At 33.8% G+C, this 24,134-nt stretch overlaps 2 protein-coding genes across 12 annotated transcripts in view; one reads left to right on the top strand and one right to left on the bottom strand.

Moving 5' to 3' along the window:
• The first annotated feature begins 5,896 nt into the window (after positions 1-5,896).
• Positions 5,897-9,779, top strand: LOC133569811 (D-beta-hydroxybutyrate dehydrogenase, mitochondrial-like). Its single transcript, XM_061922430.1, has one exon. It carries the CDS (start codon positions 6,027-6,029, stop codon positions 6,519-6,521), a length of 495 nt encoding a protein of 164 aa, XP_061778414.1. The 5' UTR covers positions 5,897-6,026; the 3' UTR covers positions 6,522-9,779.
• A 6,755-nt stretch (positions 9,780-16,534) lies between these two features.
• Positions 16,535-24,134, bottom strand: part of nck1b (NCK adaptor protein 1b) — a 96,555-nt gene continuing 88,955 nt past the window's right edge. For 3 of the 11 annotated variants that reach the window (XM_061921256.1, XM_061921257.1, XM_061921258.1), the window contains one exon: positions 23,127-23,468. In XM_061921256.1, coding sequence (XP_061777240.1) covers positions 23,268-23,468 — 201 coding nt within the window. In that variant the 3' untranslated portion in view covers positions 23,127-23,267. Of the gene's footprint in view, positions 23,469-24,134 lie in introns of all 11 variants that reach the window. The other 8 variants (XR_009809753.1, XR_009809748.1, XR_009809750.1 and 5 more) reach the window with 8 other exon arrangements.

The following is a 24,134-nucleotide window of genomic DNA, read 5'->3' on the forward strand; positions in this document are numbered from 1 at the left end:
AAACCGGAAGTTGTGTTTTCAAAGTAAGAGCGGGGATAATACGGTACCCTAAAATGTATTGTAGCTCTACACAGAAATTATTTTGAACATTAAACATTAGTGACGAGATGTTTTATGTGACATAATACTGTAGATTTGTGCAAAACTAATTTATTAATAATAATAATATAATACAGAAGTAGAGCGCTCGTATGTATTCAATGTTGACACTGCAGCGTTTGAAATGAGCCCAAAATGGAGGTTTTAGGTAAACTGTAACACCAAACACCACCAGAGGGCGCCCTTGGATCATGTTTGATTTACTCTACTTGTACGTCGACATTTTCAAAAATAAAAAAAAAAATCTTTGACAAAATATGATTACTGCAACCAAGGTGGTGAATTGGATTTTCGATTTTTTTCCATGTATACAAATTAAAAAATAATAATAGAAAACGACTTGTTAAAATATCGTTTCAAAAAATTGAAAAAAATAAAAAAAACGACTTGTTAAAATGTCGTTTTAAAATACGAAAATTAATAAAAAAAGAAGCGTGTTTTGTGTTAAAAAAGCAATAACTAATTCTAAAAGACGATTTGATTTTCATTTTATATTTCATGAAAGAAAATTTAAAGTCTCCATTGAACGGAAACGGAAAGACATTCTAAAACCGGAAGTTGTGTTTTCAAAGTAAGAGTGGGGATAATACGGTACCCTAAAATGTATTGTAGCTCTACACAGAAATTATTTTGAACATTAGACGGTGACGAGATGTTTTATGTGATATAATACTGTAGATTGGTGCAAAAATAATTTAATAATAATAATAATAATAACACAGTTGATTTTAAAAAGTTAAAAAATACAGATACTGCGACCAAAGGGGTGAATTGGTCTTTAGATTTTTATTTTCATGTTCATCCATCCATTCCCTACCGCTTATTCTCTTTTGGGGTCGCTGGCGCCTACCTCAGCTACAATCAGGCGGAAGGCAGTATGAAAAATGAAAAAAAATTACTCAAAACGATTAGTTAAAATGTCATTTTAAAATACGAAACATAAAAATGAAAAAATATGCGTGTTTTGTGTTAAAAAGCAATAACTAATTCTAAAATACGATTTTCATTTTATATTTCATGAAAGAAAAAATGAAAATCTCCATTGAACGGAAACGGAAAGACATTCTAAAACCGGAAGTTGTGTTTTCAAAATAAGAGCGGGGATAATACGGTACCCGAAAATGTATTGTAGCTCAACACAGAAATTATTTTAGACATTACACGACGAGGATATGTTTTATGTGATATAATACTGTAGATTGGTGCAAAAATAATGTAATAATAATAATAATAATACAGAAGTAGATTTTAAAAAGTTAAAAAATACTGATACTGAATTGGTCTTTTGATTTTTTTTTCATGTCCATCCATTGATTCCCTACCGCTTATATTCCCTTTTGGGGTGACGGGGGGCGCTGGCGCCTACCTCGGTTACAATCAGGCGAAGGCAGTATGAAAACTTGAAAAAAATTAAATCAAAACGATTAGTTAAAATGTGGTTTTAAAATACGAAACATAAAAATGAAAAAAATATGCATGTTTTTGTGTTAAAAAGCAATAACTAATTCTAAAAGACGATTTTCATTTTATATTTCATGAAAGAAAAATGAAACTCTCCATTGAACGGAAACGGAAACACATTCTTAAGCCAGAAGTTGTATTTTCAAAGTAATAGCGGGGATAATACGGTACCCTAAAATGTATTGTAGCTCTACACAGAAATTATTTTAGACATTACACGACGAGGAGATGTTTTATGTGATATAATACTGTAGATCGGTACAAAAATAATTTATTAAAAACAATAATAATAATACAGAAGTAGAGGGCTCGTATGCATTCAATGTTGACACTGCAGCGTTTGAAATGAGCCCAAAATGGAGGTTTTAGGTCAACTGTAACACCAAACACCACTAAGGGGCGCCCTTGGATCATGTTTGATTTAAATTTAGATTTTAAATACTGATACCGCAACCAAAGGGGTGAATTGGTCTTTGATTTTTTTTTTTTTTCATGTATGAAATCTGAAAAAAATTTAATTAAAACGATTAGTTAGAGTGTCGTTTTAAAATACGAAACATAAAAATGAAAAACATATGCGTGTTTTGTGTTAAAAAGCAATAACTAATTCTAAAAGACGATTTTAATTTTATATTTCACGAAAGAAAATTTCAAGTCTCCATTGAACGGAAACGGAAAGACATTCTAAAGCCGGAAGTTGTGTTTTCAAAGTAAGAGCGGGGATAAGACGGTACCCTAAAATGTATTGTAGCTCTACACAGAAATTATTTTAGACATTACACGACGAGGAGATGTTTTATGTGATATAATACTGTAGATTGGTGCAAAAATAATGTAATAATAATAATAATAATACAGAAGTAGAGCGCTCGAATGAATTCAATGTTGACACTGCAGCGTTTGAAATGAGCCCAAAATGGAGGTTTTAGGTCAACTGTAACACCAAACACCACCAGGGGGCGCCCTCAGATCATGTTTGATTTACTCTACTATTTAATCTACATTTTCAAAAAGAAATCCAATTTGAAAAAGTTAACATAATACTAATACTGCAACCAAAGGGGTGAATTGGTCTTTTGATTTTTTTTTCTTTTCATGTATGAAAATTGAAAAAAGGAAAAATAAAAAACGATTAGTTTGGATGTCGTTTTAAAATACGAAAAATTCAACAAAATATAAAAATATGCGTGTTTTGTGTTAAAAAGCAATAACTAGTTCTAAAAGACGATTTGATTTTCATTTGATATTTCATGAAAGAACATGAACAATCTTCATTAACGGAAACGGAAAGACATTCTAAAGCCGGAAGTTGTGTTTTCAAAGTAATAGCGGGGATAATACGGCACACTAAAACGTATTCGTAGCTCTCCACAGAAATGGTTTTGGACATGGCACAATGTAGATAAACATATGCACATGTCGGTATGAACATTCCTTCAACGCCAAAAAATAATATTTAGGGTTTTTTTTATTTCATTTTTCTTCGAAGATGAATGAAAATCTCCATTGTAGAGAAACGGAAAGACACAGTTTTTTAATAGTCTAAAACCGGAAGTTGTGTTTTCAAAGTAAAAGCGGGAACTATGCGGTACCCTAAAATGTCTTCGTAGCTCGTCACATAAATTATTTTAGACACGGCACGGTGATGACAAACATCTACAAATATCGCTACACACATTTACCATGAACCTGGAGGCGGAAATAATTTAATTACGCACCATTATTCTTACAGGCCACTCATGCTTTTAGCTCACTACTTCCGGTTTTTAATGTAAGAATATGTAAAACCTCTGTTTTGGTCTGTTTTCCTGTTTCTGTTTATTTGTGTGTAGAGATTTAAGTGTCTATGTCTTCAATAATTCATATGTGGCTATCTAAAAACGTTTCAGTCGCAGCCATACTGGTACCGTAGTAATTATTTATGCTTTTATTTTGAAAATAAACGTGAAAAAAGCATTTTGTTTCCCGTTTCCATTTACTAGCTATTTTAAATTTTCTCACATGAAATGTAAAATCAAAATAAAAAGTTGTTTTTTTATATGTGTATGCTCTTCAACACAAAAAAGGAAGAATATTTAAGTTTTTTTTTCATCGAAGAAAATTAAACTGAATTAATTGAACTGAAACGGAAAGACAGACCCAAAGGCAGTTTTTTTTTTATATTCAGTAACCGGAAGTTGTGTTTTCAAAGTAAAAGTAGTGATGTTATGGTACCGTTTCTATTTACTAGCGATTTAAAATTGTGTCTTAGGAAATATAAAATGATTTTAGATGTATATTCTCTTCAATACCAAAAAAAGAAGAATATTTAGGGTTATTTTTTCTTTTTTTTTGTATTTCAAAAAAGAAATAGATTTTTTTGTATGTACTAGACACAATTATACTGTTTGAGAATTATTGAATTCGAACATTATTTTGAGACGTACATATATTATACTTTAAAAAGTATTTGATTGGTGGTTTAGTAAGCGAATCCACTTAGTACCGCATTATGTTTTGTTTATGGTAAATAACACACACTGTTATAAAAACCCAGAAATAAATTGTGCTTAAGAACGCATCTTTACTATAAATCCAAAAGAGGGAATTTGAAATGGATCATTATTGTACAAGCACACAGCTCTAAAATGTAATACTTATCCCAGCTTACAGTAAAGTACACATACTGATGCAAAATCTCGTGAAAATGTGTTCGCATTGTTTTGTTTATGCAAGAAAAACTCAGCAATACAAGTAACTGCAAGTACAACACCGTCCACTAGAGGTCACTGTTCAACCAGTACAAAACATGAGCTCAAATAAAGCTTAAACACAATCGTCATTAATATCTACAATCCAGTTAGAACCATAATTATAAATTCAAGCATTAGTATCAAAACAAAAAACACCACTAGATGTTGTAGAAGAAATCCAATCCGAACAAACACGTAATGTTGTGTTTGCTTTGCGGTTGTGCTCGTAAAACTCGGTGTCATCAAACACTTTGTCATCGACACTTTGTGATGAAAAAAAAAAGAATAAAATCAAGTGTACTCACCGTGAATGTTGGAGTCGAGTTGTCACGCCGCCGCGAACTTTCAAACCGAACTACGTCACCTCCATTTTGGAGTTGCACATAACCACGCCCACAAGGTGGACATGATTGATCACGTGACTGCCTTTAGCCTCGGAGGGCGGGGCTGAATGCGGAAACTGAGAGCAAACCGAACAGCGAATAAAGCTTGTAAACGACGTCTGCCCCGTTGTTGGAACATGTTTATTGATTTATTTAATTGTATCTATTAAAATGCTGCTAAAAAAATATTAGGTGCTTGTCTGGAGAGGTTGTTGCCTTGGTAACATTTCTAAAGAGACGCGGCTTGCTAAACGAGCTGATTGATAGGCCCGCCTTCTCGCCGATTTGATTGGTCTACGTTGGATATGACGGACTTATTGTTCGTCCAATCATCTTTCAGTATGCGTTAATGATAGGATGTATGGCTCTTTGAAAAGGAGCCGGATTTTTGGGAACGGTTTCTTTGAAAGAGTAGTTTTATTTATTTTTTTATCTATAAAATAATCACTAATAACTGCTATTAAATGTGGGTCGGAATATTTTAAATTAACACCAGTATTACTGTAATGGTTAAGAATTATTTTTTAAATATTGGCAATAATAGTATTTTTTTTTAACGTTAATATTCCTTAAGATATTCCTGTATCTCCATATTTTAAAAATATAAACATTTTGAATTGTCCTTAACCTGAAATAGCTTAGTAGCATTTTATTAATACAGATAAAATACACAAGAGTGTCTGACTTCCTCTCTCGCTCTTTGTCTCTGCTTCTCTTCTTCTTGCTGGTAGAACTCTTGCTCAAATGAGTGTTGTTTTTTTTTCTTTTTTTGTTGTTCTTCGTTTTATGTGAAGATTGCCGAAATAAATAAATAAATAAATACGCAAGAGTAAAATGTATATGAATCTAAATGAGAATAAAAATGTAAATACACCACACTAAGTGTGTATGTTTGACAATGAACAATAGTTTATGGTTCACAACAATGAACCATAAAAGAGAAAAAACATGAAAATACTAATTAAAATAAACATTTTATCAATTATAAAGATAATTTCAAAATGTTCAGCCCAGTGTGACATTGTCTCTGCATGTGCAGTAAAAGAACCACCCAAAAGAGTCGATTCGTTCGTGAATGTCACCAATTTCGTTCAATCTTTCAACCAATTTTATGTCCAATCTTTCAACCAATGTCAAGCTTTCAACCAATCTTCCGTTCAATTTTTACGTCCAATTTTTCAGCCAATTTTACGTCTAATCTTGCAACAGATTTTATGTTTAATTTTTGAACAAATTTTGCGTTTAATCTTACGTTCAAGTTTTCCAACCAACTTTATGTCCAATTTTACGTACAATTTTGAGAGAAAGTTTGTTTGATGGATTGGATGTAGGATTGTTAGCGTGGGACACAATGTTTGCGTGTGAAAAGGATGTTGTGGTGTCGCCAGGCCGCGTGGTGAACATGTCCAGCTCCGACGCCCGCATGGGGGACGTCATGCGCTCGCCCGACTGCGTGTCCAAATACGGCGTGGAGGCCTTCTCCGACTGCCTGCGCCACGAGATGAAGCCCTGGGGGGTCAAAGTGTCGCTGGTGGAGCCGGGGAACTTCACCGCCGCCACGGGACTTCTCACCCGCCACGCCGCGCCCGACAAGCTGTGGGCCGAGGCGCCGGCGGGCGTGCGGGAAGACTACGGCAGAGTCCACTTCCAGCGGCGGGCGGCGCCGGTGCGCTCTTTCCGCGGCGGCGGGCGGACGGACGTGGGTCCTGTGGTGCAGGACGTTGTGGACGCCATCAGGTCCAAGCGTCCTTACACCCGCTACAACCCCATGGAGCCTCGCTGCTGGCTGCGCATGCAGCTGATGACACATCTTCCTGCCGCCCTCTCAGACCTGCTCTACTTTTAAACCCTCTTTCACTTTCTATCCTCACATATTTCACATGAATAACAATCATAATGTAGAGCATTCGTATGCGTTCAATGTTGACACTGCAGTGATTTAACACTAAACACCACCAGAGGGCGCCATTGGATCATGTTTGATTTACTCTACTTGTACGTCGACATTTTCAAAAATAAATCAAAAAATGTTTGAAAAAATATGATTACTGCAACCAAGGTGGTGAATTGATCCTTCGATTATTTTTCCATCCATACAAATTTTAAAAATTATTAATAAAAAACGACTAGTTAAAATATCGTTTTAAAAAAATTGAAAAAATAAAAAAACGACTTGTTAAAATGTCGTTTTAAAATAATAAAATATGAAAAAAGGTAGCGTGTTTTGTGTTAAAAAGCAATAAGTAATTGTAAAAGACGATTTGATTTTCATTTTATATTTCATGAAAGAAAATTTAAAGTCTCCATTGAACGGAAACGGAAAGACATTCTAAAACCGGAAGTTGTGTTTTCAAAGTAAGAGCGGGGATAATACGGTACCCTAAAATGTATTGTAGCTCTACACAGAAATTATTTTGAACATTAGACGGTGACGAGATGTTTTATGTGATATAATACTGTAGATTGGTGCAAAAATAATTTATTAATAATAATAATAATAATACAGAAGTAGAGCGCTCGTATGTATTCAATGTTGACACTGCAGCGTTTGAAATGAGCCCAAAATGGAGGTTTTAGGTCAACTGTAACACCAAACACCACCAGGGGGCGCCCTCAGATCATGTTTGATTTACTCTACTATTTAATCTACATTTTCAAAAATAAATCCAAAAATGTTTGACAAAATATGATTACTGCAACCAAGGTGATGAATTGGTCTTTCGATTTTTTCATTGTCTATCCAAATTAAAAAATAATAATAATAAAAAACGACTAGTTAAAATATCGTTTAAAACGATATTTTAAAAAAAAATGGAAAAAATAAAAAACGACTTGTTAAAATGTCGTTTTAAAATACGAAAATTTTTTTTTTAAAAAGGAAGCGTGTTTTGTGTTAAAAAGCAATTGACTAATTCTAAAAGAAGATTTGATTTTCATTTTATATTTCCTGAAAGAAAATTTAAAGTCTCCGTTGAACGGAAACGGAAAGACATTCTAAAACCGGAAGTTGTGTTTTCAAAGTAAGAGCGGGGATAATGCGCTACCCTAAAATGTATTGTAGCTCTACACAGAAATTATTTTAGACATTACACGACGAGGAGATGTTTTATGTGATATAATACTGTAGATTGGTGCAAAAATAATTTAATAATAATATAGTAGATTTTATAAAGTTAAAAAATACTGATACTGCGACCAAAGGGGTGAATTGGTCTTTAGATTAATGGATGGATGTTCATCCATCCATTTTCTACCGCTTATTCTCTTTTGGGGTCGCTGGCGCCTACCTCAGCAACAATCAGGCGGAAGGCAGTATGAAAAATGAAAAAAATTTAATCAAAACGATTAGTTAAAATGTCGTTTTAAAATACGAAACATAAAAATGAAAAAAATATGCCTGTTTTTGTGTTAAAAAGCAATAACTAATTCTAAAAGACGATTTTCATTTTATATTTCATGAAAGAAAAAATGAAAATCTCCATTGAACGGAAACGGAAACACATTCTAAAGCCGGAAGTTGTATTTTCAAAGTAATAGCGTGTATAAAACGGTACCCTAAAATGTCTCGTAGCTCGACACAGAAATTATTTTAGACATTACCCGACGAAGAGATGTTTTATGTGATATAATACTGTATATTGGTGCAAAAATAATTTATTGATAATAATAATACAGAAGTGAGCGCTCGTGTGAATTCAATGTTGACACTGCAGCGTTTGAAATTAGCCCAAAATGGAGGTTTTAGGTCAACTGTAACACCAAACACCACCAGGGGGCGCCCTTGGATCATGTTTGATTTACTCTACTTGTACATCGACATTTTCAAAAATAAATCCAAAAATGTTTGACAAAATATGATTACTGCAACCAAGGTGATGAATTGGTCTTTCGATTTTTTTCCATGTATACGAATTTAAAAAAAATAATAATAAAAAATGACTAGTTAAAATATCGTTTAAAACGATATTTTAAAAAAAAATGGAAAAAATAAAAAACGACTTGTTAAAATGTCGTTTTAAAGTACGAAATTTTTTTAAAAAAAAGAATCGTGTTTTGTGTTAAAAAGCAAATAACTAATTCTAAAAGACGATTTGATTTTCATTTTATATTTCATGAAAGAAAATTTAAAGTCGCCATTGAACGGAAACGGAAAGACGTTCTAAAACCGGAAGTTGTGTTTTCAAAGTAAGAGCGGGAATAATACGGTACCCTAAAATGTATTGTAGCTCTACACAGAAATTATTTTGAACATTAGACATTAGTGACGAGATGTTTTATGTGATATAATACTGTAGATTGGTGCAAAAATAATTTAATAATAATAATAATAACACAGTTGATTTTAAAAAGTTAAAAAATACTGATACTGCGACCAAAGGGGTGAATTGGTCTTTAGATTTTTTTTTTCATGTTCATCCATCCATTCTCTACCGCTTATTCTCTTTTAGGGTCGCTGGCGCCTACCTCAGCAACAATCAGGCGGAAGGCAGTATGAAAAATGAAAAAAATTAAATCAAAACGATTAGTTAAAATGTCGTTTTAAAATACGAAACATAAAAATGAAAAAAATATGCGTGTTTTTGTGTTAAAAAGCAATAACTAATTCGAAAATACGATTTGATTTTCATTTCATATTTCATGAAAGAAAAATGAAAGTCTCCATTGAACGGAAACGGAAAGACATTCTAAAACCGGAAGTTGTATTTTCAAAGTAATAGCGTGTATAAGACGGTACCCTAAAATGTCTCGTAGCTCGACACAGAAATTATTTTAGACATTACACGACGAGGAGATGTTTTATGTGATATAATACTGTAGATCGGTACAAAAATAATTTATTAAAAACAATAATAATAATACAGAAGTAGAGCGCTCGTGTGAATTCAATGTTGACACTGCAGCGTTTGAAATGAGCCCAAAATGGAGGTTTTAGGTCAACTGTAACACCAAACACCACCAGGGGGCGCCCTTGGATCATGTTTGATTTAAATTTAGATTTTAAATGCTGATACTGCAACCAAAGGGGTGAATTGGTCTTTGTTTTTTGTTTTTTTCATGTATGAAAACTGAAAAAAATTGAATTAAAACGATTAGTTTTAAAATACAAAACATAAAAATGAAAAACATATGCGTATTTTGTGTTAAAAAGCAATAACTAATTCTAAAAGACGATTTGATTTTCATTTCATATTTCATGAAAGAAAATTTAAAGTCTCCATTGAACGGAAACGGAAAGACATTCTAAAGCCAGAAGTTGTGTTTTCAACGTAAGAGCGGGGATAATACGGTACCCTAAAATGTATTATAGCTCTACACAGAAATTATTTTAGACATTACACGACGAATAGATGTTTTATATGATATAATACTGTAGATTGGTGCAAAAATAATTTATTGATAATAATAATACAGAAGTAGAGCGCTCATATGTTGACACTGCAGCGTTTGAAATGAGCCCAAAATGGAGGTTTTAGGTCAACTGTAACACCAAACACCACCAGAGGGCGCCCTTGGATCATGTTTGATTTACTCTACTATTTAAACTACATTTTCAAAAAGAAATCAAATTTAAAAAAGTTAACATAATACTAATACTGCAACCAAAGGTGTGAATTGGTCTTTTGGTGTTTTTTTTCATGTATGAAAATTGCAAAAAGTAAAAATAAAAAAACGATTAGTTTGGATGTCGTTTTAAAATACGAAAAAAAATATATATATATATGCGTGTTTTGTGTTAAAAAGCAATAACTAATTCTAAAAGACGATTTGATTTTCATTTGATATTTCATGAAAGAAAATGAAAAATCTTCATTAACGGAAACGGAAATACATTCTAAAGCCGGAAGTTGTGTTTTCAAAGTAATAGCGGGGCTAATACGGCACCCTAAAACGTATTCGTAGCTCTCCACAGAAATGGTTTTGGACATGGCACAATGTAGATAAACATATGCACATGTCGGTATGAACATTCCTTCAACGCCAAAAAATAATATTTAGGGTTTTTTTAATTTCATTTTTCTTCGAAGATGAATGAAAATCTCCATTGTAGAGAAACGGAAAGACACAGTTTTTTAATAGTCTAAAACCGGAAGTTGTGTTTTCAAAGTAAAAGCGGGAACTATGCGGTACCCTAAAATGTCTTCGTAGCTCGTCACATAAATTATTTTAGACACGGCACGGTGATGACAAACATCTACAAATATCGCTACACACATTTACCATGAACCTGTAGGGGGAAATAATTTAATTACGCACCATTATTCTTACAGGCCACGGTCATGTTTTTTAGCTCGCTACTTCCGGTTTAGATGTTGGAATATGTAAAACCTCTGTTTTGGTCTGTTTTCCAGTTTCTGTTTATTTGTGTGTAGAGATTTAAGTTTCTATGTCTACAATAATTCATATGTGGGCGTATAAAGACGTTTCAGTCGCAGCCACACGGGTACCGTAGTAAACATTTATGCTTTTATTTTGAAAATAAAAAACGTGAAAAAAGCATTTTGTTTCCCGTTTCCATTTACTAGCTATTTTAAATTTTGTCACATGAAATGTAAAAATCAAAATAAAAAGTTGTTTTTTTATATGTGTATGCTCTTCAACACAAAAAAGGAAGAATATTTAAGGGTTTTTTTCATCGAAGAAAATTGAAAATCGGCATTGAACTGAAACGGAAAGACAGACCCAAAGGCAGTTTTTTTTTCATATTCAGAAACCGGAAGTTGTGTTTTCAAAGTAAAAGTGGTGATGTTATGGTACCGTTTCTATTTGCTAGCGATTTAAAATTGTGTCTTAGGAAATATAAAATGATTTTAGATGTATATTCTCTTCAATACCAAAAAAAGAAGAATATTTAGGGTTGTTTTTTCTTTTTTTTTTTGTATTTCAAAAAAAGAAATAGATTTTTTTGTATGTACTAGACACAATTATAATGTTTGAGAATGATTGAATTCGAACATTATTTTGAGACGTACATATATTATACTTTAAAAATTATTTGATTGGTGGTTTAGTAAGCGAATCCACTTAGTACCGCATTATGTTATGTTTATGGTAAATAACACACACTGTTATAAGAACCCGGAAATAAATTGTGCTTAAGAACGCATCTTTACTATAAATCCAAAAGAGGGAATTTGAAATTGATCATTATTGTCCAAGCACACAGCTCTAAAATGTAATACTTATCCCAGTTTACAGTAAAGTACTCAGACTAATGCAAAATGTCGTGAAAATGTGTTCGCATTGTTTTGTTTATGCAAGAAAAACTCAGCAGTACAAGTAACTGCAAGTACAACACCGTCCACTAGAGGTCACTGTTCAACCAGTACAAAACATGAGCTCAAATAAAGCTTAAACACAATCGTCATTAATATCTACAATCCAGTTAGAACCATAATTATAAATACAAGCATTAGTATCAAAACAAAAAACACCACTAGATGTTGTAGAAGAAATCCAATCCGAACAAACACGTAATGTTGTGTTTGCTTTGCGGTTGTGTTCGTAAAACTCGGTGTCATCAAACACTTTGTCATCGACACTTTGTGATAAAAAAAAAAAAAATAATAAAATCAAGTGTACTCACCGTGAATGTTGGAGTCGAGTTGTCACGCCGCCGCAAACTTTCAAACCGAACTACGTCACCTCCATTTTGGACTTGCACATAACCACGCCCACAAGGTGGACATGATTGATCACGTGACCGCCTGCAGCCTCGGAGGGCGGGGCTGAATGCGGAAACTGAGAGCAAACCGAACAGCGAATAAAGCTTGTAAACGACGTCTGCCCCGTTGTTGGAACATGTTTATTGATTTATTTAATTGTATCTATTAAAATGCTGCTACGAAAAATATTAGGTGCTTGTCTGGAGAGGTTGTTGCCTTGGTAACATTTCTAAAAAGACGCGGCTTGTTAAACGAGCTGATTGATAGGCCCGCCTTCTCGCCGATTTGATTGGTCTACGTTGGAAATGACGGACTTATTGTTCGTCCAATCATCTTTCAGTATGCGTTAACGATAGGATGTATGGCTCTTTGAAAGGAGCCGGATTTTTGGGAACAGTTTCTTTGAAAGAGTCGTTTTATTTATTTTTTTATCTATAAAATAATCACCGATAACTGGTATTAAATGTGGGTCGGAATATTTTAAATTAACACCAGTATTACTGTAATGGTTAAGAATTATTTTCGAAATATTGGCAATAATAGTATTTTTTTTTTACGTTAATATTCCTTAAGATAGTCCCGTATCTCCATATTTTGAAAATATAAACATTTTGAATTTTCCTTAACTTAACATAGTTTAGTAGCATTTTATTAATACAGATAAAATACACAAGAGTAAAATGTATATGAATCTAAATGAGAATAAAAATGTAAATACACCCCACTAAGTGTGTATGTTTGACAATGAACAATAGTTTATGGTTCACAACAATGAACCATAAAAGCAAATAAACATGAAAATACTAATTACAATAAACATTTTATCAATTATAAAGATAATTTAAAAATGTTCAGCCCAGTGTGACATTGTCTCTGCATGTGCAGTAAAAGAACCACCCAAAAGAGTCGATTCGTTCGTGAATGTCACCAGTTTCCTTTAATCTTTCAACCAATTTCAGGTTTGATCTTTCAACCAATTTTACGTTCAATCTTTTAACCAATTTTACGTTCACTCTTTAAACCAATTTTATGTCCAATCTTTCAAACAATTTTAGATTCAATCTTGCGTTCAATATTTCAACCAATTTTACGTTCGATCTTTCAACCAATTTTATGTTCAATCTTTCAACCAATTTTATGTTCAATCTTTCAACCAATTTTATGTTCAATCTTTCAACCAATTTTATGTTCAATCTTGCGTTCAATCTTTCAACCAATCTTTTGTCCAATATTTCAACCAATTTTACGTTCGATCTTTCAACCAATTTTATGTTCAATCTTGCATTCAATCTTTCAACCAATTTTATGTCCAATATTTCAACCAATTTTATGTCCAATATTTCAACCAATTTTGCGTTCGATCTTTCAACCAATTTTACGTCCGATCTTTCAACCAATTTTACGTCCGATCTTTCAACCAATTTTACGTCCAATTTTTCAACCAATTTTACGTTCAATCTTACGTTCAATTTTACATTCAATCTTTCAACCAATTTTACATATATTTCAACCAATTTTACGTCCGATTTTTCAAACAATTTTACGTTCAATCATGCGTTCAATCTTTCAACCAATTTTACAATTGATCTTTCAACCAATCTTTTGTCCAATATTTCAACCAATTTTACGTTCGATCTTTCAACCAATTTTATGTTCAATCTTGCATTCAATCTTTCAACCAATTTTATGTCCAATATTTCAACCAATTTTACGTTCAATCTTACGTTCAATTTTACATTCAATCTTTCAACCAATTTTACATATAATTCAACCAATTTTACGTCCGATTTTTCAAACAATTTTACGTTCAATCATGCGTTCAATCTTTCAACCAATTTTACAATTGATCTTTCAACCAATCTTTTGTCCAATATTTCAACCAATTTTACGTTCGATCTTTCAACCAATTTTATGTTCAATCTTGCATTCAATCTTTCAACCAATTTTATGTCCAATATTTCAACCAATTTTGCGTTCGATCTTTCAACCAATTTTACGTCCGATCTTTCAACCAATTTTACGTCCGATCTTTCAACCAATTTTACGTCCAATTTTTCAACCAATTTTTCAACCAATTTTACGTTCAATCTTACGTTCAATCTTTCAACCAATTTTACATATATTTCAACCAATTTTACGTCCGATTTTTCAAACAATTTTACGTTCAATCATGCGTTCAATCTTTCAACCAATTTTACAATTGATCTTTCAACCAATCTTTTGTCCAATATTTCAACCAATTCTACATTCGATCTTTCAACCAATTTTACGTCCAATTTTTCAATCAATTTTGTGTTCAATCTTACATTCAATTTTTCAACCAATTTTACTATCGATCTTTCAACCAATTTTATGTCCAATATTTCAACCAATTTTGCGTTCGATCTTTCAACCAATTTTACGTCCGATCTTTCAACCAATTTTACGTCCAATTTTTCGTTCAATCTTTCAACCAATTTTACATATATTTCAACCAATTTTACGTCCGATTTTTCAAACAATTTTACGTTCAATCTTGCGTTCAAGCTTTCAACCAATTTTACAATTGATCTTTCAACCAATCTTTTGTCCAATATTTCAACCAATTCTACATTCGATCTTTCAACCAATTTTATGTTCAATCTTTCAACCAATTTTGCGTCCAATTTTTCAACCAATTTTGTGTTCAATCTTACGTTCAATTTTTCAACCAATTTTACGTTCAATCTTTCAACCAATTTTACAATCGATCTTTCAACCAATTTTATGTCCAATATTTCAACCAATTTTGCGTTCGATCTTTCAACCAATTTTACGTCCGATCTTTCAACCAATTTTACGTCCGATCTTTCAACCAATTTTACGTCCAATTTTTCAACCAATTTTACGTTCAATCTTACGTTCAATCTTTCAACCAATTTTACATATATTTCAACCAATTTTACGTCCGATTTTTCAAACAATTTTACGTTCAATCATGCGTTCAATCTTTCAACCAATTTTACAATTGATCTTTCAACCAATCTTTTGTCCAATATTTCAACCAATTCTACATTCGATCTTTCAACCAATTTTACGTCCAATTTTTCAATCAATTTTGTGTTCAATCTTACATTCAATTTTTCAACCAATTTTACTATCGATCTTTCAACCAATTTTATGTCCAATATTTCAACCAATTTTGCGTTCGATCTTTCAACCAATTTTACGTCCGATCTTTCAACCAATTTTACGTCCAATTTTTCAACCAATTTTACGTTCAATCTTACATTAAATTTTACGTTCAATCTTTCAACCAATTTTACATATATTTCAACCAATTTTACGTCCGATTTTTCAAACAATTTTACGTTCAATCTTGCGTTCAAGCTTTCAACCAATTTTACAATTGATCTTTCAACCAATCTTTTGTCCAATATTTCAACCAATTCTACATTCGATCTTTCAACCAATTTTATGTTCAATCTTTCAACCAATTTTACGTCCAATTTTTCAACCAATTTTGTGTTCAATCTTACGTTCAATTTTTCAACCAATTTTACGTTCAATCTTTCAACCAATTTTACAATCGATCTTTCAACCAATTTTATGTCCAATATTTCAACCAATTTTGCGTTCGATCTTTCAACCAATTTTACATCCGATCTTTCAACCAATTTTACGTCCGATTTTTCAACCAATTTTACGTCTGATTTTTCAACCAATTTTACGTCCAATTTTTCAACCAATTTTACGTTCAATCTTACGTTCAATCTTTCAACCAATTTTACACATATTTCAACCAATTTTACGTCCGATTTTTCAAACAATTTTACGTTCAATCTTGCGTTCAATCTTTCAACCAATTTTATGTTCAATCTTTCAACCAATTTTATGTTCAATCTTGCGTTTAATCTTTCAACCAATTTTATGTTCAATCTTTCAACCAATCTTATGTTCAATTTTGCGTTCAATCTTTCAACCAATTTCACAATTGATCTTTCAACCAATCTTTTAACCAATTTTACGTTCGATCTTTCAACCAATTTTACGTCTGATTTTTCAACCAATTTTTCAACCAATTTTACGTCCGATCTTTCAACCAATTTTACGTTCGATCTTTCAAACAATTTTACGTTCAATCTTGCGTTCAATCTTTCAACCAATTTTACATCCAATATTTCAACCAATTTTACGTCTGATCTTTCAACCAATTTCAAGCCAATAAACATTTGACACCGTTTGATGTTGTTTATTACGTCTTGGAAACACTAATAAACTCTTCTATATTAGACATGGATGTCCCCGCCTTGAAAAAACAGCTTTTCGTCTTCCCACAGCATGGACAGGATTTCTTGACGGGGGGAAAGAAAGAACTAGAAAGCAGCACCAAAGTTCATGTGGAATATGAGCAGGAGAATATTCAATAGTCCAAAGTCTGTCGCTGCTCATGGTGCAAAGACACAAAAGATGCGCTCTTATTTTGAAATGTAATGCAGGGACACGTTTGCACGTGTTGTATTTGAATAAGAAGTGTGTCCAGGTCATGAAATACAGACATCACTCCTGCTCACATGTCATCTTTACAATTGACGTTATAACTGTTGGCTATGTAAGGACACTTGAAACTACACACCATGTGATGCACGGCCGCCACAAAAACAAGACAAGATTCGGTCATCAGCCAGGAAACGCTCAAAGAGTTCAACAAATGCCAGGCAAGAAGGGTGGCTGCTAAAGAAAATAAAACCAAAATTGGTTGACGCGACTTTGGAAGCCTGGTTTTAACCACTAAAATATTATTTTCCATTGGCAAGTCATCATGGCGGGACACAAAGTCAACATTAGTAGAAAGTCGACATCAGATAAAAAGTCGAAATTATGAGATAAAGTCAACATTGAGATAAGTCGAAATAATGAGACAAAAAGTCAACATTATGAGATAAATCGAAATTATGAGACAAAATCAACATTTTGAGATAAGTCGAAATAATGAGAAAAAGTCAACATTATGAGATATAGAGTCAAAATTATTAGATAAAAACTCAACATTATGAGAGAAAAAGTCAACATTATGAGATAAGTCAACATTATAAGATAAAGATGTTGAAATTATGAGATAAAAAGACAAAATTATGAGATAAGTCAACATTATAAGACAAGTTGAAATTATGAGATAAAGAGTCAACAATGTGAGATAAAAAGTTGAAATTATGAGAAAAAAAGTGCAGATTTTGAGGAAAAAAGTCAACATTGAGATAAAAAGTTGACATTATGAGAGAAAAAAAATCAACATTATGAAAGAAAAAGTCGAAATTATGAGAGAAAGTCGAAATTATGAGGAAAAAGGTGCAGATTTTGAGGAAAAAAGTCAACATTGAGATAAAAAGTTGAAATTATGAGAGAAAAAGTCAACATTATGAAAGACAAAGTGGAAATTATGAGAAAAAGTCGAAATTATGAGGAAAAAAGTCAACATTGTAAGATAAAGTCGAAATTATATGATAAAAAGTCAACGTTATGAGATAAAAAGTCAAATTTATAAGACAAAAAGTCAACATTATGAGATAAAAAGTCGAAATTATGAGATAAAAAGTCAGAATTATGAGATAAGTCAACATTATAAGACAAGTTGAAATTATGAGATAGAGTCAACAATGTGAAATAAAAAGTTGAAATTATGAGAGAAAAAGTGCAGATTTTGAGGAAAAAAGTCAACATTGAGATAAAAAGTTGAAATTATGGGAGAAAAAGTCAACATTATGAAAGAAAAAGTCGAAATTATGAGAGAAAGTCGAAATTATGAGGAAAAAAAGTCAACATTGTGAGATAAAGTCAAAATTATGAGATAAGTCAACACTATGAGATAAAAAGTTGAAATTATATGATAAAAAGTCAACATTATGAGATAAAAAGTCGAAATTATGAGATGAAAAGTCGACATTATGAGATAAAAAGTCGAAATTATGAGATGAAAAGTCGACATTATGAGATAAAAAGTCGAAATTATGAGATAAGAAGTCAGAATTATGAGATAAGTCAAAATTATTAGATAAAAAGTCAACATTATAAGATAAAAAGTTGAAATCATGAGAAAAATAAATCATAATTTTGAGAGTCAAACTTACAAGTTAAGAAAGTTGAAATGAGATTAGTCAAATTAGTCATAAATATGAGATGAAAAAATTAAAATGTGACAAATGTTTAATCACATAATCAACACTTCTACTTTCTATCTCGTAATTATGACTTTTTATCTCATGTCTTAATATCTCATATTTCTTACTTTCATATTTCTTACCATCAGGTGAGGTCACACACCGATCAGCAACATCACTGACACACAGATCAGGTGACGTCACACACCGATCAGCAACATCACTGACACACCATCAGGTGACGTCACACACCGATCAGCAACATCACTGACACACCATCAGGTGACGTCACACACCGATCAGCAACATCACTGACACACCATCAGGTGACGTCACCCACCGATCAGCAACATCACTGACACACCATCAGGTGACGTCACACACCGATCAGCAACATCACTGACACACCATCAGGTGACGTCACCCACCGATCAGCAACATCACTGACACACCATCAGGTGACGTCACCCACCGATCAGCAACATCACTGACACACCATCAGGTGATGTCACACACCGATCAGCAACATCACTGACACACCATCAGGTGACGTCACACACCGATCAGCAACATCACTGACACACCATCATGTGAGGTCACACACCGATCAGCAAGATCACTGACACACCATCAGGTGACGTCACACACCGATCAGCAACATCACTGACACACCATCAGGTGAGGTCACACACCGATCAGCAACATCACTGACACGCCGATCAGGTGACATCACACACCGATCAGCAACATCACTGACACACAGATCAGGTGACGTCACACACCGATCAGCAACATCACTGACACACCATCAGGTGACGTCACACACCGATCAGCAACATCACTGACACACCATCAGGTGACGTCACACACCGATCAGCAACATCACTGACACACCATCAGGTGACGTCACACACCGATCAGCAACATCACTGACACACCATCAGGTGACATCACACACCGATCAGCAACATCACTGACACACCATCAGGTGAGGTCACACACCGATCAGCAAGATCCCTGACACACCATCAGGTGAGGTCACACACCGATCAGCAAGATCACTGACACACCATCAGGTGACGTCACACACCGATCAGCAACATCACTGACACACCATCAGTGTCATTACTTTGACCTTTTATCCCTCAATCGGACTTTTTTACCTCAGAATGATAACTTTTTCTCTCATAATTATGGTCTTTTATCTCAGAATTGTGACCTTTTCTCTCTTAATTGTGACATTTTCTCATAATTGTGACGTTTTCTCTCTTAATTATGACCTTTTATCTCAGAATTGTGACATATTTCTCTCATAATTGTGACCTTTTCTCTCTTACTTGTGACCTTTTCTCATAATTGGGACTTTCTCTCTCATAATATTGACCTTTTCTCTCATAATTGTGACCTTTTCTCTTCAATTATGAGTATAAGTCACAATTATGAGATAAATGTAATAATTGTGACTTTTTCTCATAATTGTGACCTTTTCTCTTTTAGAATTGTGACTTTTTCTCTCACAATTATGACCTTTTCTCTCATAATTATGACATTTTCTCTTTTAATTGAGACCTTTTCTCTCATAATTGTGACTTTCTCTCTCATATTTGAGACTTTTTCTCTCATAATTGCGACCGTTTTTCTCATAATTGTGACCTTTTCTCTCATAATTGTGACTTTCTCTCACCTATTTGTGACCTTTTCTGTCTTAATTGTGACATTTTCTGTCATAATTGACCTTTTCTCTCAGAATTATGACCTTTTCTCTCATAATTGTGACCTTTTCACTCATAGTGACTTTTTCTCTCATAATTGTGACCTTTCCTGTCATACCTGTGACCTTTTCTCTCATATTATGACCTTTTCCCTTCAATTATGAGAGAACAAGTCACAATTATGAGACAAATGTCATAATTGTGACTTGTTCTCTCATAATTGTGACTTTTTCTCTCAATAATGACATTTTCTTTCATAATTATGACATTTTCTCTCATAATTATGACCTTTTCTTTCAGTAATGACCTTTTCTCTCATAATTGCGACCTTTTCTCTCATAATTGTGACCTTTTCTCTCATAATTGTGACCTTTTCTGTCTTAATTGTGACTTTTTCTGTCATAATTGACCTTTTCTCTCAGAATTGTGACTTTTTCTCTCATAATTATGACCTTTTCTCTCAGAATTATGACCTTTTCTTTCAGAATTGTGACCTTTTCTCTCATAGTTGTGAATTTTTTTCTCATAATTGTGACGTTTCCTCTCATACCTGTGACCTTTTCTCTTCAATTATGAGAGAACAAGTCACAATTATGAGATAAATGTCATAATTGTGACTTGTTCTCTCATAATTGTGACTTTTTCTCTCATAATTGTGACCTTTCCTCACATAATTGTGACCTTTTCTCTCATAATTATGACCTTTTTTTTCTTCAATTATGAAAGAAAATGTCACAATTAGGAGATAAATGTCATAATTGTGACTTGTTCTCTCATAATTGTGACTTTTTCTCTCATAATTGTGACCTTTTCTCTCAGAATTATGACCTTTTCTCTCATAATTGTGACCTTTCTCTAACAATTGTGACCTTTTCTCATAATTGTGACTTTCTCTCTCATAGAGAATTTTTCTCTCATAATTGTGACCTTTCTCTCATTATTGACATTTTCTCTCATAATTGTAACTTTCTCTCTCCTAATTGTGACCTTTTCTGTCCTAATTGTGACTTTTTCTGTCATAATTGACCTTTTCTCTCAGAATTATGACCTTTTCTCTCATAATAGTGACATTTTCTCTCATAGTTGTGACTTTTTCTCTCATAATTATGACTTTTCCTCTCATAATTGTGACCTTTCCTCTCATACCTGTGACCTTTTCTCTCATATCATGACCTTTTCCCTTCAACTATGAGAGAAAAAGTCACAGATATGAGATACATGTCATAATTGTGACTTTTTCTCTCATAATTGTGACCTTTCCTCTCATAATTGTGACCTTTTTTCTCATAATTATGACCTTTGTTTCTTCAATTATGAGAGAAAATGTCACAATTAGGAGATAAATGTCATAATTGTGACTTTTTCTCTCATAATTGTGACTTGTTCTCTCATAATTGTGACCTTTCCTCTCATACCTGTGACCTTTTCTCTCATATCATGACCTTTTCTCTTCAATTATGAGAGAAAAAGTCACAGATATGAGATACATGTCATAATTGTGACTTTTTCTCTCATAATTGTGACCTTTCCTCTCATAATTGTGACCTTTCCTCTCATAATTGTGACCTTTTCTCTCATAATTATGACCTTTGTTTCTTCAATTATGAGAGAAAATGTCACAATTAGGAGATAAATGTCATAATTGTGACTTTTTCTCTCATAATTGTGACTTGCTCTCTCATAATTCGGACATTTTCTCTCATAATTATGAACTTTTCTCTCATAATTATGACCTTTTCTCTCATAATTGACCTTTCCTCTCATAATTGAGACTTTCTCTCTCATAATTGTGACCTTTTCTGTATTAATTGTGACTTTTTCTGTCATAATTGACCTTTTCTCTCAGAATTGTGACATTTTCTCTCATAATTATGACCTTTTCTCTCAGAATTGTGACCTTTTCTCTCAGAATTGTGACTTTTTCTTTCATAATTGTGACCTTTCCTGTCATACCTGTGACCTTTTCTGTCATATTATGACCTTTTCTCTTCAATTATGAGAAAAAGTCACAATTATGAGATGTCATAATTGTGACTTGTTCTCTCATAATTGTGACCTTTTCACTCATAATTATGACCTTTTTTTTCTTCAACTATGAGAGAAAATGTCACAATTAGGAGATAAATGTCATAATTGTGACTTTTTTCTCTCATAATTGTGACTTGTTCTCTCATAATTGTGACTTGTTCTCTCAATAATGACCTTTTCTCTCATAATTTTCGACCTTATCTGCGGTGAAGTTGTGACTTTTTGGCGCTCCACGGAGAACAAAATCTCGGCAGCCAAGCTCCGCCCACGTCCTGTCATGAAAACCTTCAAAACGTGGCGTCCTCCACACGTCTAATCTGTGTGAGTCCAGTTTGAAGGCGAGCTGCTTGCACAACACCTGGAAAAGGCAAGAATCCCGTAATTAGCGTCAATCCCGGACTATAAACAGCTACTTCTTTCCTACGCTTTGAACGCTGCGGCTTATAAAATGGCGCAGAACTTCTTGAATGTTTTAAGGCTGAAAATGGCCATAAAAGTCGCTAACAGAGTGAGGCACACAACTTATGACGCAATGAGGCTACTTTCCTCACTCACGGTGCTGCTGCATGCACCAAAGCAGGTCTTCTTCTTCACATGACCCCCAGAGTGAGTCTGGTCCATGGCCTGGTCTTTGTAACATTCTTGTGGCCACTTTGTTGGCGAGTCCCGACACGTTGAGACAAGCAGCCGGGCGGGATGGTGACAGTCCAGGTCCACGAGGAACACAATCAATAAATATGTTTTGGTCGCTTGCCGAGCAGATGTGACCAAGTAGCTGGTCCACAGGTCACACACGCAGGGGGAAAAGCTGCAGGAAAAAAAAAAAAAAAAAAAAGGAGGGTCTCCATCTCAGATACTGTTGGAAAAAAAAAAGTCACATTAAAAAAAAAAAAGATTATATATTTGTGGACTTGTAAGGAGCTACGGAGGTGGGACTAGATGAAGAACATCTGGATCACATCATAAATAAATGGCCAACAGGTCCATAGTCCACTCCCAGGACTTTGTGGAATGTTCGTGGGACAGAAGGAAGTCCTGGTGTAAAAGTCTTCAGGCTCCGCCCTCTTAGCGATCAGGAGGCGGCGAGGGCCTTGATCAGGTAGAGTTTGTCGCCCTGCTCGCTGGTGAAGATGGGCGCCTTCTTGTAGTGTTCCACCAGCTCCTCCATGGAGGTGAACTTGCGCTGGCCGATACAGTAAAGGTTCTCCTTCAGCTGCACCTTGAAGTGCTTGTTCTTGCTCTGCGCCTTCAGCGAGATGGAGAAGTCGTTGGGCTGCCCAGGGGAAGGAAACACAAGACACCGTCAGCGCTGGGCGGACACACAGAGGATCATTCCTGACTTTCTCTACACTCTAATACTAAATACTGACCATCAGACTGTATGTGTTGATATCATGTCTATACTGCCATCACATGTGTTGATATACTGCCATCATGTGTTGATATGTCTATACTGCCATCATTTGTGTTGATATCATGTCTATACTGCTATCATGTGTTGATATCATGTCTATACTGCCATCACATGTGTTGATATCATGTCTATACTGCTATCATATGTGTTGATATCATGTCTATACTGTGATCATGTGTTGTCATGTCTATACTGCTATCATGAGTTTATATCATGTCTATACTGCCATCACGTGTTGATATCATGTCTATACTGCTATCATATGTGTTATGTCTATACTGCCATCATGTGTTGATATGTCTATACTGCCATCACGTGTTGATATCATGTCTATACTGCCATCATATGTGTTGATATGTCTATACTGCCATCACGTGTTGATATCATGTCTATACTGCCATCATATGTGTTGATATCATGTCTATACTGCCATCACATGTGTTGATATCAGGTCTATACTGCTATCATATGTGTTGATATCATGTCTATACTGTGATCATGTGTTGTCATGTCTCTACTGCTATC

Source organism: Nerophis ophidion, linkage group LG15, assembly GCF_033978795.1.
Source record: "Nerophis ophidion isolate RoL-2023_Sa linkage group LG15, RoL_Noph_v1.0, whole genome shotgun sequence".
NCBI lineage: Eukaryota > Metazoa > Chordata > Actinopteri > Syngnathiformes > Syngnathidae > Nerophis > Nerophis ophidion.

What these genes read in the sequence shown, in the direction of transcription:
- LOC133569811 (XM_061922430.1), top strand. Translation starts at nt 6,027, where the DNA reads ATGTTTGCGTGTGAAAAGGATGTTGTGGTGTCGCCAGGCCGCGTGGTG.